We start from the raw sequence: 15,945 nt of genomic DNA on the forward strand, positions 1-15,945 counted from the left end.
AAATACCATACTGAGACAACGAAAAATTTAGTTTCAACTACAATAACTGACAGTATTTCAACCACTTTTGGGATTTGCTTTTATTGTGAAAGGTCATTACATTATTTATTTACATTAAAAACTTTTTTGTAATCTGTAACAATTCCAGCTACGTATGCTAAACACACATTTCAGAGGATAAATGATCCACAGAAAGGCATAAAATCTGATTCCCTTAACAGAGTAATTCAGGAAGAAATGCATGATTTCTTAAAGATTTCATAAAGCAAAACCACAACAAAAACTCCAATATTTTCGGTAATTCATGGTTCATAATTTCTCTCAAAAGAACTCAATTCCCAGATGTGACCATTAACTGGTTGCTTTTCTTTCCTTTCCACTGCAATTGACTTACTCTTTAACAAAGTTCTGAAGCTGTGCCTTAATTGATCTCTGAGTTTGGTCAAATAGGATCTAAAAGATAAAAGGTAACATTAAACAATTAGAAAAGGAAATAAAATAATTTCATGGAGTTCTATAAATATCACATCCCTCCATCAATACTCTAATTTCTAATAACATCGATATTTCTTACTGAAGGCTACATAAGAAATAAACATTTTAAAAAGAAACAAACTAATTTTCAAGCCAATTTCATCTGTCTAAAACATAAAATTACTTTCATCTACAGAGGAAATAAAATCTGATTTAATATTTAAATAGAATGCTCCAACAGTAGTGTAATTTATATCCTTGATTTTAACTCAGGCTTTAGAAGAAACCTAAAAAGAGTAATAATACAAATTCCACTCTATCCACCACAGAAACTTCTTACTCTCATATATCAAAACATACCAAGTGAAAACAACTCCAAAATTGCCTTATATCTTAGTTAAAGGTTACTCATTTGGGAGACCTGGGGATTTAAACGTTTTACATTCTGAGTTCAAGTAAACATTATATAGTTCTTTAGGTTAAATGATTGCTGAGATTAGAGACAAGAATAAAATTTTATTCCTCAGGACAATAATTTGCCCCACTTAAATGAGGCCACATATTTAACTCAGATAGCTCTGTGTATGGTAAATTTCACAGGCTTGTCACGGGAATTTCAAGTACTTTCATAATTTACAGATAAACTTCATTCAGAGTTTGAAACAGATGCCAGATGAACAGGCAGAAAAACCAATATTCAAAATAAAAAGAAAATCCTATGTCCTTCTACTAATTAAAAACAGTACCAATTTCATTCTCTCTGCAGAGAGAATTTTTTAATTTTTGCTATTAACAAAAGTCTTACGTTCTCACCTAAATACCAAACATACACACACAAAATCTGAATTGAGTACAGAGTTTCAAAATCTGCCAATTTACTTTCAGATAGAAAAAAATTTTTTCTCTATTAAGTTAAACCCAAGTATTAAATCCAAAGTGAGCAGAAAGAAATAATAAAGATCAGAGTAGAAATGAACTAAACAGAACACAGAAAATCAAGAGCCAAAATCAAAGAAATCAAAAGGTGGTTCTTTTAGAAGATCTATAAAATTGATAAACCTCCAGCCAAAGTGATCAGGAAAAAAGAAGAATCAAATTTCAAACATCAAGAAGAGAGGTGACTTCATTAGATTCTACAATATTAAAAAGGATAATCAGAGAAGTTGGCGAACAATTTTACGCCTATAAAAATAAACATATAACATGGGTAAATTCTTTGAAGACAAAAACTACCAAAGTTCACTCAAGAAGAAATCAATAACCTAAACAGAATTAAAGAACGCGAATCTATAGTTAAAAATTTGCCATATTGTATCAAGTTAAAAATACACTTACATAAAACCTAGCAATCCCACTCCTAGGTATTTGCCCAAGAGAATGAAAATTTAAGTTCACACCAAAAACTGTAAGCCAACGTTTAGAGCAGTTTCACTCCTAATTGCCAAAAACTGGAAACAACTCAAATGTCCTTGGAGAAACAAACTATGGTACATTCATACAATAGAATACTACTCAGCAATAAGAAAAAAAAAAACAACTATTAGTACATGCAACAACATAGATGAATCTCAATGCATATTGCTAAGCAAAATAAGTCATACTCAAAAGGCTACAAGCTGTCTGATTCCATTTATATGGCATTTAGGAAAAGGCAAGACTATAGGGATGCAAAACAAACCAGTGATTTCCAGTGGTAGGGGGTGGGAGTGAAGGTTGACTAACAATGGGGTAACATGAGGGTATTTTTAGGGTTAATGGAACTGTTGTGCATCTTGATTGTGGTCTGGAGACCCAAATGTAGCATGCATTTGTCAAAACTCATAAAGCTGTACACCATAAGGAAATCAGTTTTGCTATATTTAAATTTTAAAATGACTTTAAAATATGAAGAACAATACAGATATAAACCAACAGATTTTTTAAAGAATTAAGAAGAAACAAACAACATGACTAATGAGGTTGATTCAAAGGACAGATAAAGAAACAAAAAACCAACACAAAGAAAATACTCATTCTTCTGAGGAACACTACTAACATTTATGCAAACTGACCACGTAATAAGCATAAAGCAAGAATATGGCATCATATAGAACATGTTCTCTGACCACAATGAAATTAAGTTACACTATAAAGTACTAAAAGGAGAGAACTACTGATACACGTAACAATATAGATCAATCTCAAAAATGGTATGCCAAATGAAAGAAGTCACACACACACACGCATACACACACACACACAAATACCGCAGGTTTCCATTTCTATGAAGTTATAGAACAAGTCAAACTAGTTATGGACAAAAATCAGAACAGTACTTGCCTTAGGGCGTGTGGGTTGAGTCTGTCTGAGAAAAGTATGGGAGAACTTTCTGGGTAACAGTAATGATTTTATCTTAAAAGAGATTTGGGTTACATAAGTGCATGCATTTGTCAAAATTCATGGAACGGTACACATTAAGACATGCATTTAACCGTATTCAAATTTAACCTCAAAAAAATTTTAAAAACTGTAAAAATATTAAACTCATAATTATGTGTGGAAACCTGTTTAGGAGTGAAATATACTGTTGTCTACAACTTACTTTGAAATGCATCAAAAACAAGTAGATTGATGTATGGATAGAAGGGAAGATAAATGGATAGATACGCGATAAAGCAAATATAGCTAGTGGGTGAGTACCTGAATGTTTATTGTAAAATTATTTCAACTTCTGGTAATAAAGTATCAGAAAAAGCCACTCCCCCCAAAAATAAGTAAGTAAAGAGAAAAACCCCTCCTAAAAGAAAACTCCACAAAGATGTCTTCACTGGTGAATTCTACCAAACATTTAAGGAAGAAAAAATACTACTTCTATTCAAACTCTTACCCAAAAACTCTCTTCTATCAGAAAATTTGTTCTATGAGAAAATTCTTATGAGGGACAGAGCCAGACAAAGACATTGTAAAAGAAGAAGGCCACACCCAATATTCCTAACGAACACAGATGCAAAAATTCTTAACTATATATAGCAATCACATATAACAACAGTATATACAAGGGACAATATATCATGACCAAGTAGGATTTATCCCAGGAATGCAAGACTGATTTAACTTTCAAATATCAATCAATATAATACACCATGTTAACTGACTACAACAAAACTATATAACAATCTCGATAGATGCAAAAGAGCATTTGACAAAATCCAACACCCATTCCTGATAAAAATTCTCAGGAATCTAGAAACAGAAGGGAACTTCCTCAACCCAATAAAATGCACATATAAAAAACCTACAGCTAACATCATATTTAGTGGTGAAAGGCAATTTTCCCCCTATGATCAGAAACAAGGAAAGGATGTCTGCTCTCATCACTTCTATTCAACATTGAACTCGAAATCCTAGCAATGCAATCAAGAAAGAAAAATGAATAAAAAGCATACATATTAGAAAGGAAGAATATAAAACTGCCTTTATCTACAGACAATATGATTGACTATATAGATAACACTGTGGAATCTGCAGGAAAATCTACTAGAACCAAGAAGTTAATTCAGCAAGGTTGCAGAGACAAAGTCAGTATACAAAAATCAGTGGTATTTCTTTCTCTCTCTTTTTTTTAGTGGTATTTCTATACACCAGCAATGACTAACTAGAAATTGAACTTTTAAAAAAATATCATGTACAATAGCATCAAATAGGAAATGCTTAGGGATAAATCTGACAAATGATATGCAAGATTTGTACATTGAAAATTACAAATTATTGCCAAGAGAGATTAAAGAAAACTTAGACAAATGAAGAGATATACTGCATTCATGGATCAGAAGACTCAATATTAGTAAGATGTCAATTCTCAACAAATTGATCTATAGATTTGATGCAATCCCACTCTAAATACCAGTGAAAACCTGATTCTAAAATTTATATGGAAACATAAAGGACCTAGCACAGCCAAACTAATGTTGAAAACAAAGAACAAAGTTGGAATACCTACACCACCTGATTTTGAGACATTATAAAAGCTACAATAATCAAAGCAGTTGAGGTACTGGAAGAAAGATGGCCAAAAAGATCAATGAAGCAGAATAGAGTCCAGAAATGACCCACACATAAGGTCAATTTTTTTTAACAAAAGGTGCCAATAGGGAAAAAATCTGGGGAGCAAATGGGGCTGAAACAAACAACTGAAGAGCCATATGCAAAAGAAAAGAACCTCAACCCCGTACCCTTACCAGGCAGGCAACATATACAAAAATTAACTCAAAATGGATCAGAATAAAATCTTAGTGAACTCAAGTTAGGCAAAGATTTCTTAATAGAACACAAAAAGAAAATTATAAATTAAAAAATCAATACATTGATTTCATCAAGATTAAATACTATTGCTCTTCAAAAGACACTGCTACAAAAATGACAAAGACAAGCCAAAGTCTGGGAGAAAATATCTGTAAAACATTTATCTGACAAAGACATATCTGGGATATAGAGAGGACTCCTAAAACTAAATGAAAGAAAATAAACAACCCAATTTTTTTTTTAAACAGGCAAAAGACCTGACATTTCACCAAAGAAGATACATGCATGACAAACATGAAAAGATGCCCTGCATCATTAGTTACTAAGAAAATGCAAATTTAAACCATACTAAATTTAGAAAGAATGACCATACCAAGTGATCATGCAGAGCAACTAGGACTCTCACACACTGCTGGTGTACAATGATACAATCAACTTTGGAAAATAATGTCCAAATTTTTGGAGGTTTTCTTTAATTTCTTTAAAGAAACTAGAATTTTTTAGAAATTTATTATATAAAATAATGTTAACATCATTATTGTAAACATTAATAAATAAGTAAAAAAGAAAAGAAACTCTTCTTTCCTTAGTTTCTCTTAGCAATGTTTTGCAGTCTTCACTATACAAGTAGTTTTGTAAAAAGTTACACATAACCCTATCTTACAAACTAGCCATTCTACTCGTAGCTATTTACACAAAAGAAATAAAAGCATACGTCTATACAGACTTTTACATACATTTTTATAAGCAGCTTTATTTGTAACAGCCAAGCCCAGAAACAACTCAAACGTTCATTGTGGTGGCTTTAAAATACATCTACAAATTAGTTGATACTCTTCCCTTCACAAGTGGAGCCTGATCCTTCTTCCCTTGAGAGTGGGCTGGTTGTGGTAACTTGCTTCTAACAAATAGTAATATGGAGGAAGTGACAATGTGTGTCTTATGAGACTAGGTCACGGAAAGTATTGCAGGTTTCTCCTTGTTCTTAGATCACTTGTTTTGGGAGTAACCAGATTCCATGAAGTAAGGACACTTAAGCAGCCCTAGAAAGAGGCTCCTTGGTGAGAAACTAAGGCCTGGAGCCATGAGCCTTATCTTGGAATTGGATCCTCCAGCGCCAGTGAAGCCTTCAAATGACTGCAGCCCCAGCCAACATCTTAATAGCAACCTCATAAAAGACTGAGCCAGAATCACTCAGCCAAGTCTCTAAAAATTCCTGGCCCAGAAACTGTGAGATAATAAATGTTTGTTGTTTTAAGCCACTATGTTTTAGGGTAATCTGTTACACGGCAATCGATAACTAAAACATCCATCAACAGGTGAATGGATAAACAAATCATGATATATCCATACAGAGCAATACTATTAAGCAATAACAAAAAAAAAAGAATGAACTATTGATACACACAACAACATGACTGAATCTTGAAACAATTACAAAGAAATTAGACAAGGCTGGCCCTGTGGCCAGGTGGTTGAGTTCGTGTGCTCTGCTTCTGTGGCCCAGGGTTTCTGCCGGTTCGAATCCTGGGCACGGACATGGCACCGCACGCCAAGCCATGCTGAGGCGGTGTCCCACCTGCCACAACTGGAAGGATCCACAACTAAAATACTATGTACTGGGGGGCTTTGGGGAGAAAAGGAAAAATAAAATCTTTAAAAAAAAAAAAAGAGGGTTAAAAAAAGCAATTAGACAAAAGAAAAAGGTTTCCATTTACATATAAGTCTAGAAAATGCAAACTAACCAATAACGATAGAAAGCAGATCAGTGATTGACTAAGAACAAGGAAGAGGTAAAGAAATTATAAAGTAGCACAGGAAACTTTTGGAGTGTGATTGTTTTATTCATTAAATTAACTGAAGTGACAGTTTCATGGAGGTATATATATATGTCTACCTTTATCAAATTGTACTTTAATATGCAGTTTATGTCAATTATTCCTCAGTAATGCTATTTAAAAAATATCAATACATCCCAGAGAGAAAAAAATGTTTTTCTGCATAGTACTGTCATTGTTTTAAAACTATGAAAATATTACTATCCACATCCTCCAAAATACAGCATCACCTAAACTAAATTTTATATTTGAATAGAATGAGAAGTATTTCAGGAAAGTGTGATAATCTAGCTAACACATTTTTGACACCTCCATTAGAGCGGAAAGTATGTCGTTAATGCAAAGGCAACCGAGTAAAAGCTCTATCTCCTACTTGCTAACTCAAGCGACACAGCTACCTCACAGCTGACCCTTTTTTTTCTGTGGCGAACTGTTGCACAGAGCTGCCTCAATCAGCCTCATTTCCTAAGTCACTAATCTATACCCCGCTGAGAGAATTCACAGCATTCCTTTTAATGTGCTCAAAGTAAAAAGCAATAAAAGACTTTAAAGAATCAGAGACTAAAATAAAAGTAGCTTTGGCAATGTCCCTGAAGCTAGGTACCAAATGAAGTTTGCAAGACTCTTCCCTAAGATTTTGCCCTTGACCTCATTTCCCCCTTTTCCTTGAGTTCTACTACCTTCACTAGTTGGGGCTTCTGATCTGGATCTTACTCAAAGAGCTCAGCAACCACCCAAAAACTTTATCTAGGTTTTTAGACCAAAAAAATTGTTTTATTCTCAGAGCTGAGTACATCTCAGGTCTTCTCTTTCGTTTCCATACTACAAAACCTGGAATGGTATAATAAAACCACACTGACAGATTCTGGGGGAAAAAAACAAGATACCAACACAAAAGCTACAGTTCAGTTCCATTTCTGGAAATTAATAGTAGTATTCCTAGCAACATACGTATGACAAATAATCAACAATACGTCACTTGACCTATCTGCTAATTATAAAAGGATCTTACTAAAGTGCATGGATAATATATGGCTGTTAAAAAGTAATGGCTTACACTCAGTTATTCCCCATTCATGTCTGGATCCAGTTAAATCAACACTACCTCTGCTGCATTCAGGAAAAGAGGAAAGCTGAGATGCACCACACAGATGGCAGACACTCTAGGAAGTTTGGTAAAATAGGCTACACATTTATAAATAATATTAGTCCTGTTTCCAGTTCTTATCATTTAGGTCCCATTGGCTCGAGGTATAAATTTTGTGGCTTTTTTATAAATCTATTTAAATATTACAAGCTACCAGAGCACTCTGTTCTGATGATTCTACATGATATAATCATTCCTGTCCTTTCCAGAATCTATAGAAAGGCACAGGGCTGTGGCCGTTGGCACTGTGGATTCATTGAATCTTTTGGTTAATCTCATTAGGCCTGCAATAAATAGGTGTATAATAAATCAAGAGGACTCTTCTTTGCTATCATCAGGAACAGGTCCTAATACGTAAATGAATGTTTATTATTTGCTCCTCTTTTTCTACATCCTCAGCTTGTCCTAACCTGTGTCTCTAAACTTCTTTCTCCCTTTCTTCATTCCCGTGAGGCACTGCTTCTTCACTGGCTTGTATGTGAATCAAAATCACCTGCAAAGCTAACAAAAAATACAAAGGTCCAACCTTGCTGAAGAAGGATGGGATCCTTCTGTATGTTCAGTAAGTTTGCTAGACGATTCTGTTACAGGAAGACTGAGAGAAAATGCTCTAACCCAGGGGTTCTCGCATTGGTTGCCCATTAGAATAACCTGGGGAAGTTTTAAATCCCCTGATGCTGAGATAATTAGAAACAGTGGTGAAACTTAGGAATTTTTTAAGTTTCCCAGGTGTGAGCCAGCATGATCCACTTCACCTAGATGCTTGTTAGAAATGAACAATCTCCAGAACCAGCCGCCCCCCCTTACAGAATCAGAATCTGCATTTACCAAGATTTCCAAGTAGCTTGTTTAGAGAAAGCAATACACTGTTTCTCAAACTGGGCTGCACACTGGAATGACCTCGGGAGCTTGGAAAATGACTGATGCCTGGTTCTTACTCCTGGCGATTCTGATTTTAACCAGTCTGGGTTGCAGCCTTGGTTCATCCACTACCACTCCACTGAGAAGAATGCATCAAGGCAGCTAAACCACTTTCACTAAAGCAGAACGGGGCCTTTCTTCAGTGAGTGTCATGACAGATACAGTCCCTGGAGGGGGGCAAAAATAAAGTAGCCCTTTAGAGCAGAGGTCAGCACATTTTTTTCTGTAAAGAGCTAAATAGCATTTTAGGCTTGTGAGCCATGTGATCTCTGTCACAACTATTCAACTCCGCTGTTGTACTGCGAAAGCAGCCATAGACAATACAGAAACAAATGAGCATAGCTCTGTTCCAATAAAAATTTATATGCAGGGGCCAGCCCAGTGGTGCAGCGGTCAAGTGCGTACATTCCACTTCGGCAGCCCAGGGTTCACCAGTTCGGATCCTGGGTGCGGACATGGCACCGCTTAACAAGCCAGGCTGTGGTGGGCGTCCCACATATAAAGTGGAGGAGGATGGGCACAGATGTTGGCTCAGGGTCAGTCTTCTTCAGGAAAAAAAAAAGAGGAGGATTGGCAGATGTTAGCTCAGGGCTAATCTCTCTCGGAAAAACAAAAACTTACATGCAAAAACAAAAAAGGGCAATGGCTAGATTTGGCCTGCGAGTCATTGTTTGCCAACCCCTGCTGTAGAACAGTGGTTCTCAAACTTTCAAGTACATCAGAATCACCTGGAAGGCATATTCAAACACACATTCCTGACTCCCAGCCTCAGAGTTTCTGACTCAGTAGATTTGGGTGGGCTCTGAGATGGTGGAGTTCTAACAAGTCCCTGGGTGACGCTGATGCTGCTGGTCCAGGGACCACATTCTAGAATCACTGATCTAAAGTAATGGTTCTCAAACTTCAATGCATTTTAGAATCACCAAGCGAGATTTTAAAATTCTAATGCTACACTCCAGATGACATATATCAAAATCCCTGGGGATAGGGACCAATTTACTACTGTTAAGGAACTCAAAGCTTGGATCATGGCATACATTACAACTGTGTTGAAAGATATGGTAGACTGTCTATATAGACGGCCACCAATAATTCCTCTCATCTCTCCACAAGCATGCCACTCTCCCACCAAGAGGTAGAGTTTATTTCCCTTTCCCTTGAATCTGGGGTGGCCCTGAGTCTTGCTTTGACCAAAAGAATGAGGCAGAAGTGTTCCTGTGTGACTGGAAGTCAGACAGTCTTACACCTTCTGATTTCACCCTCTGGAAAGCTAACTATCACATTAAGAAGTTGAGCTAACCTGCTAGAGAGAGGCCACACTATAAAAGTCCTAGAGAATGAGAGAAGCCAAAGGGCCAGAGAAGCCTGGCCAATTCCAGCCATTCTGGCTACCCGACCTGAGGCAAGAGTCATGTTGGATCCTCCAGTCACAACAAGGCACTCAGCCAACATCACCTGGAGCAGTGACAAGCAGGTCCCTCCACACCTGCCCAAATAAATGATGATGGTTGTTTTAAATCACTAAATTTGGGGGTGGCTATTAAACAGAGATAACTGATAAGATGTCAACAGTCATACACAAAATACTGATGTTTTAAGTTTTTATAGTGATTTAAAAAGTTATAAACTATTTAGTACAACCATTCAGAAATTAACAACTGCTGAAACTATATTTTAATACTATTTGTATGACTTGCTCTAAGTGTTTAAATGCAATAACTATCACTTTGGCAAATATATAACTTTTCCCCTGACATTACCATTTGAATCATCCAAAACTATTTTAGTCACAATTTGTTTGCCATCGCTTCTTTGTTTTATAACCATTGTCAAATATTTCATCTTTCTTTTGCTCTTATTTTTCATTTTCCTACTAACAAGGTATGTAGGGTTGTTTCCTTAGTATTATCATCATTTGTTTTGAGATATTCCTATTAGAATGTAAGTGATTTTATTTTTTTGGCTGTTCTTCTTAGTGTTTATTTATTACTGGCTTTTGATGTTAATAAGCCAAAGTCTGACTCTTGATGAAATTTCACTGTTTTATTTTTAATTATTAAAAAACATTTGTTTCTGAAGATGAAATTAAATGCAGATAATTAAATCATTTTAAATGGAATTCTAGGTCTTTGCAGATTCAAAAGATTTTAACAATTTGATTTTTTTAATCATACATGAGAGTAATATTTATTGAATTGGCAAAAATGAATTAATATTTCCTATTTTACTAAATGGTGCAGAAAATTATACTGACACATAATCAATTTCTGAACCTTAATACATATACTATTTTCACTTCATATTTAGATAGCTTTGCTTTTTACTAATTGTTGTTTTCCTACCATAATGGCCAACTTTTTCATTAAATAATGCAGGAAAGTCATTACATTCAGAAGACAAACAGAATGGTCCAAAATTCTCCTCTTCGACCTAAATATCCTTTTATATCAAAGAGTTATCAAATAAAGCAATGGCAGAAGCAAATCATACAGGACATCAACACAAAATATCCATTTCATATAGAAAAAGATTTGTACTCTAAATTTCTGCAAACACAAAGTAAGAAACAAAGTTCTTTTATGGAATTAGTTACAATACTATATTAAGAAGATAGTTACAAGGTTACCTAATTAAGAGGTAGAGCCAGAAGGCCCCATACAACTGCAAACTTGCACAATATACCAGCATGCAAGGAAAATGTCAGAACTTTTTAATTTTCAAAGAAGCAAAGAAATAGAAAAGGTGCCATATTTGAATAACAAAATTAACAGATGCATTCGATGGTATGCCAGATAAACACAGCAATAATCACTAACCCAGAAGACAACTGTATCAAAAAATTTTCATTGCTGAGTGATGATTCTACACATTAATAACTATGCTCAAGTTAACAGCAATCGTTAAAATCTCTGTATAGAAATCTTGGAAGAGCAGTGATTGTTTTGCAGAGTACCAAAACAAACTCCTATGGATGAAATATTCAAAACGCTAGAAGAAAACTTTAAACAAAAGACATTACGGAAACATTGTAATTGTGCATACTGATGGTGCAGCCACAATGACAGCAGGATGTAAATTTACATTAAGAATTCATCTGGAAAACTCTAAAGATTTAGTAATATGTTATTTCACAAAGGATCTCTCATATGTAAAAGTCTGCATGTAGATACAAATTCCAAACTAAATGTTATCAAAATGATGCATGAATCTAAAAATATTCAAAACATTTAGTTTCATCCATTTTCAGCTTTTTGTAAAGAAATGACACGAGAATATCACTCTGCTGTCTCATGCAAAAGTGTACTGGCTGTCCCCAAAAAAATTTTGCCTAAATTTATGAGTTAAAAGTAGAATTCAAAAAGTTTAAAAGGAACAAATCTCAACTTGCAGATTTGTTTAATGCTAGTTACTGACTTTAAAAGATGGTGTGAAGTTCAATCTGATGAATTTATTTCAAAGCAATCCTCAATATTTTTGACAACATATACTGACAAACTTTATGGATTCAAAGTGTTGGAAATGAGAGGCTGAGAATGAGTCACTAATGAGTCAGTGCTATAATCTGAATCCACATAGAGAATTATTAAAGTGGGTAGAAGGTGGGAGGAAGTAGGGAGAGCAACTTCTGTGAATACCTGCGGGAAAGCTTTATCATTATTTTACTCAAAATCCATTCAACTTATGCCAGAAAATTTAAGCATCACATATGTCAATGAAACAAAAGGAAGAGCAGTCCCACTTAATGAATGACTGCCAATTTAAAGTACAATTTAAAGAGATGGAATTATTTAAATTCTAATTACATGGGATAAATGAGCTCCCGTCAATCAGGTGGAAAGGGCAATAAACACTCGTCTGCCTTTCACTAACACGCCTACTTACACAGAAGAAGTTCTCATCAATGACAACCACCAAGAATTTAAGAGACTGTCAATTTTTAAATCTTGATGAGGAATTTCTTGAAACCATTTCATGCATAAGATCTATTTTTTTAAAAAGTTATGTTCACAGAAGCTAGCTCAAGTTTCTCACTAAAATATTTTTAAAATATTTGGAATTGTATGTAATATCTTCCCTATACTGTGTTTTATTTTAACATAATTCTATAAAAAGAAGTTATTTATTACATATTAATTAAATTATTTTGACATAATTCCATAAAAAAGAAATTTAAGCATTTTTCACCAACACCCAAATAGGACATGACACCCTCATGTCCCCCTGCAGTTTTCTCCAGTGTCCCACAATAATACGACCATCAGTTTCTCTCTGTGCCATAAGAACAGTGGAAAGTCACTAAACTACTGTATTCTGACTTGCTAAAACCATTTGTTGAGTGAATAAGTAGTTACGGAATAACTGGAAATATGGAAATAATATGGAAAATCAAACAGAAAAAACAAAAAAGGTCACACGTTTTCACAGAATTTATGCAGCAACTCAACTTTAAATTCAGCAAAGATGACAATCAAATAAATAGTCCAAGTTCCTTATACCAACGGCAAATTAGAATCCAAAAGTCATCAGTGAGGTTACAGAAATCCCTAAATCCCAGGAAAACAAGTCAGCATTCAAATCAAGTCTAGTACGTAGCAGAATGTAGCACACATGACCTGCTCTGAAAAGTCATGAGTCGGCACCTTATAAAGACATGAGTTAAAGAGCAAGCCTAGGAAATCCTCATTCTATAAGGAATAAGAAACAGTACTATCTATTACAGAAGAAATAAATCACAAAAGAATTCAAATATTTTTTAAATGACTGGATAATCTAATCCTAATCTATGCTTAATCTCACTTGGCTAATAATACAAATCATTCTATTATTTCAAACATTTACTTAAGCCCACAAAGTTATTCATAAATGACATCTCTAGAATATCTAGCCTTTTATCCTGACACAAACTGATACACCAAAACCAAAGTCTTAGGAACTCTGCTATAGAATGTAAAGCAGATTCCATTGCTTATCGCCTTTTAGAAAGCACTTTCTTATCCTATAAAGACTCCTCCTTTATCCTGTAACGCTGTGTAATTAAAATTTCATCGTAGAGAATGCTACTACAATAAAGCATTTTATATAACTAGGCTTTCTCCACATTTTAACAAAGGTCATACTTAAATCTTATAATAAATAATGCTTTATGATCTTAGAATTTTTATAATTAAAAGTCATCTAGTAAACCCCCTTCATTTTACAGAGGAGGAATGTAAAGCTTAGAAAAATTAAATGACATCCCCAGGATGAAAATTATGCAAGTACTGGAGATATAACTGTAAACAAGATATGTCATCCTTATCCACATTCTAGTTAAAGTGAAGTATATCGTGTTACGATGGGGGAAGAACCTTTGCCACAAATATAAGAATTCTGATTCAAGTACACCAGTCACTCCTACTGGGAAAAATTAAGAAAAAAGTATTCGTTAGTGAGCAGCAAAAAGGCCAGGTAAAGCAGACAGCATAGCAACCATAAAAGGAAAGAAGATTAAAAGAAAGTAAACTAAGGTCTCACAATTTCATACTTATATCTATTAGTAGGAAAATTTCTGAGATGCAGTAAAAAGGAATATGGGAATAAAATCAGAAAGGCACTGGACATCTGGGTGTCATATCAGACAGAATTCTCTCTCTATACATATACATAAGCAGATACGTAAACACACACAAGCTCGCCAACCACAGCCTTCAGACCTCTAGGCAGACAAATAATGATCTCCTCTTAGTTTGCAAATTATCTTTTTAAAGCAACAAATTCTACAGTCAAAACAGAGATCCTGCAGTTTTTTAAGTGCAAGGAAAAATAAAAGAAAAATTAAATACTTCAAAAAAATGTTTAATACTTTAAATTGTCTATTTGCTGTGCTTTGTCACTGATTTAACAAATTTTTATTCATTTATTGACTATAAAAAAACATTTAAGAGTTTTCCTAAGCTCATAACCTTAGTCTCTTAACCCTGCTTTGAGTAACTCTTTTCTACCAGGAACTCTTCCAGTAGCAGTAGGAGAAGCAGTTGTGGTCGGAGGAGAGATAAATATAACAAAGTGCCCGCAGTCATGAAACTCAGAACAGACAATAAAATAAGTATATATATGGAAGATCTAGACCATGTGCATACACATGATCTGTGTATGTGTGAGTGTGTGTGTAAAAGGCAGTGTAAAATGATGAAAAGTGACTGTAGGGTGGTCAAGGAAGGCTTCTCTGAGAGAGAGTGACCTAAATGAAGTGAGAGAGACTTGTAGAAAGAGAAGGAATATGGTAAGGAAATTAGTCACACATCGATGTGAAGGAAGAGCATGCCACACGAAACAGATTGCAAGTGCAAAGGCCCTAAGATGAGAATTACTTCAGCATGTTCAAAGAATAACAAAGAATCCAAGTGGCTACAGCCAGGTAGAGAGTAAAGATGAGATCAGGCAGTTATCAGCAGAAGCCTGATCATATTGCGTGTGGTAGGCCATAGTAAGTTTATCCTGAGAGTGATGGGAGCTACAGCAGGAGAGCGCTGTGAATTCATTTATTTTATTTTATTATTACTATTATTTTGCTGAGGAAGATTCACCCTGAGCTAATATCCATGCCAATCTTCCTCTATTTTTTAGTATGTGGGCCACCAGCACAGCATGGCCACTAACAGAACCGTGTAGATCTTCATCCAGGCTGTCAAAGTGGAATGCACTGAATGTAACCACTAGACCACCAGAGCTGGCCCAATACATTTTTAAAAGTTCATTATGATTGCTGTAAACAGAACTCATTGTAGAAGGGCAGGAAAAGAAGCAAGTTGGGAGGCTGTTGTACAATCCTAAACAAGAGGTGGTAGTAGTTTAGACTTGGAGGTGGCAGAGAAACTTTTGATAGGTGGATTTGGGGTATATCTTGCTAATGTGTTAGATATGGAATGCATCGAAAGAGAAAAGTCATAGGAAAGTTTTATGGAGTGTTTTTCCTGCTTTTTCTCCCCAAATCCCCCCAGTATATAGTTGTATATTTTTTTAGTTGTCAGTCCTTCTAGTTGTGCTATGTGAGATGCCGCCTCAGCATGGCCTGATGAGCGGTGCCACGTCCACACCCAGGATCCGAACCAGTGAAACCCTGGGCCACTGAAGCTAGGGTGTATGAACTTAACCACTTGGCCATGGGGCCAGCCGCCTCATAGGAAAGTTTTAAGGATAAAAAGTCACACAATAATTTGCCACCAAAAAAATATTTTCAAAATTATAGCCTTTATAGTTGATGTGCTGGTTGTTTGTGGGCTGTCACCACTACATCACCTTTGC

General features: G+C 35.2%; 1 protein-coding gene across 6 annotated transcripts in view; it reads right to left on the reverse strand.

Moving 5' to 3' along the window:
- The window catches only part of ACAP2 (ArfGAP with coiled-coil, ankyrin repeat and PH domains 2), a 143,921-nt gene that overhangs the window by 53,656 nt on the left and 74,320 nt on the right, over nt 1–15,945 (reverse strand). For all 6 annotated transcript variants that reach the window (XM_070583465.1, XM_070583462.1, XM_070583460.1 and 3 more), the window contains exon 5: nt 395–453. In XM_070583465.1, coding sequence (XP_070439566.1) covers nt 395–453 — 59 coding nt within the window. The remainder of the gene's footprint in view (nt 1–394; nt 454–15,945) is intronic.

This window comes from Equus przewalskii, chromosome 18 (assembly GCF_037783145.1).
Source record: "Equus przewalskii isolate Varuska chromosome 18, EquPr2, whole genome shotgun sequence".
NCBI classification, from domain to species: domain Eukaryota; kingdom Metazoa; phylum Chordata; class Mammalia; order Perissodactyla; family Equidae; genus Equus; species Equus przewalskii.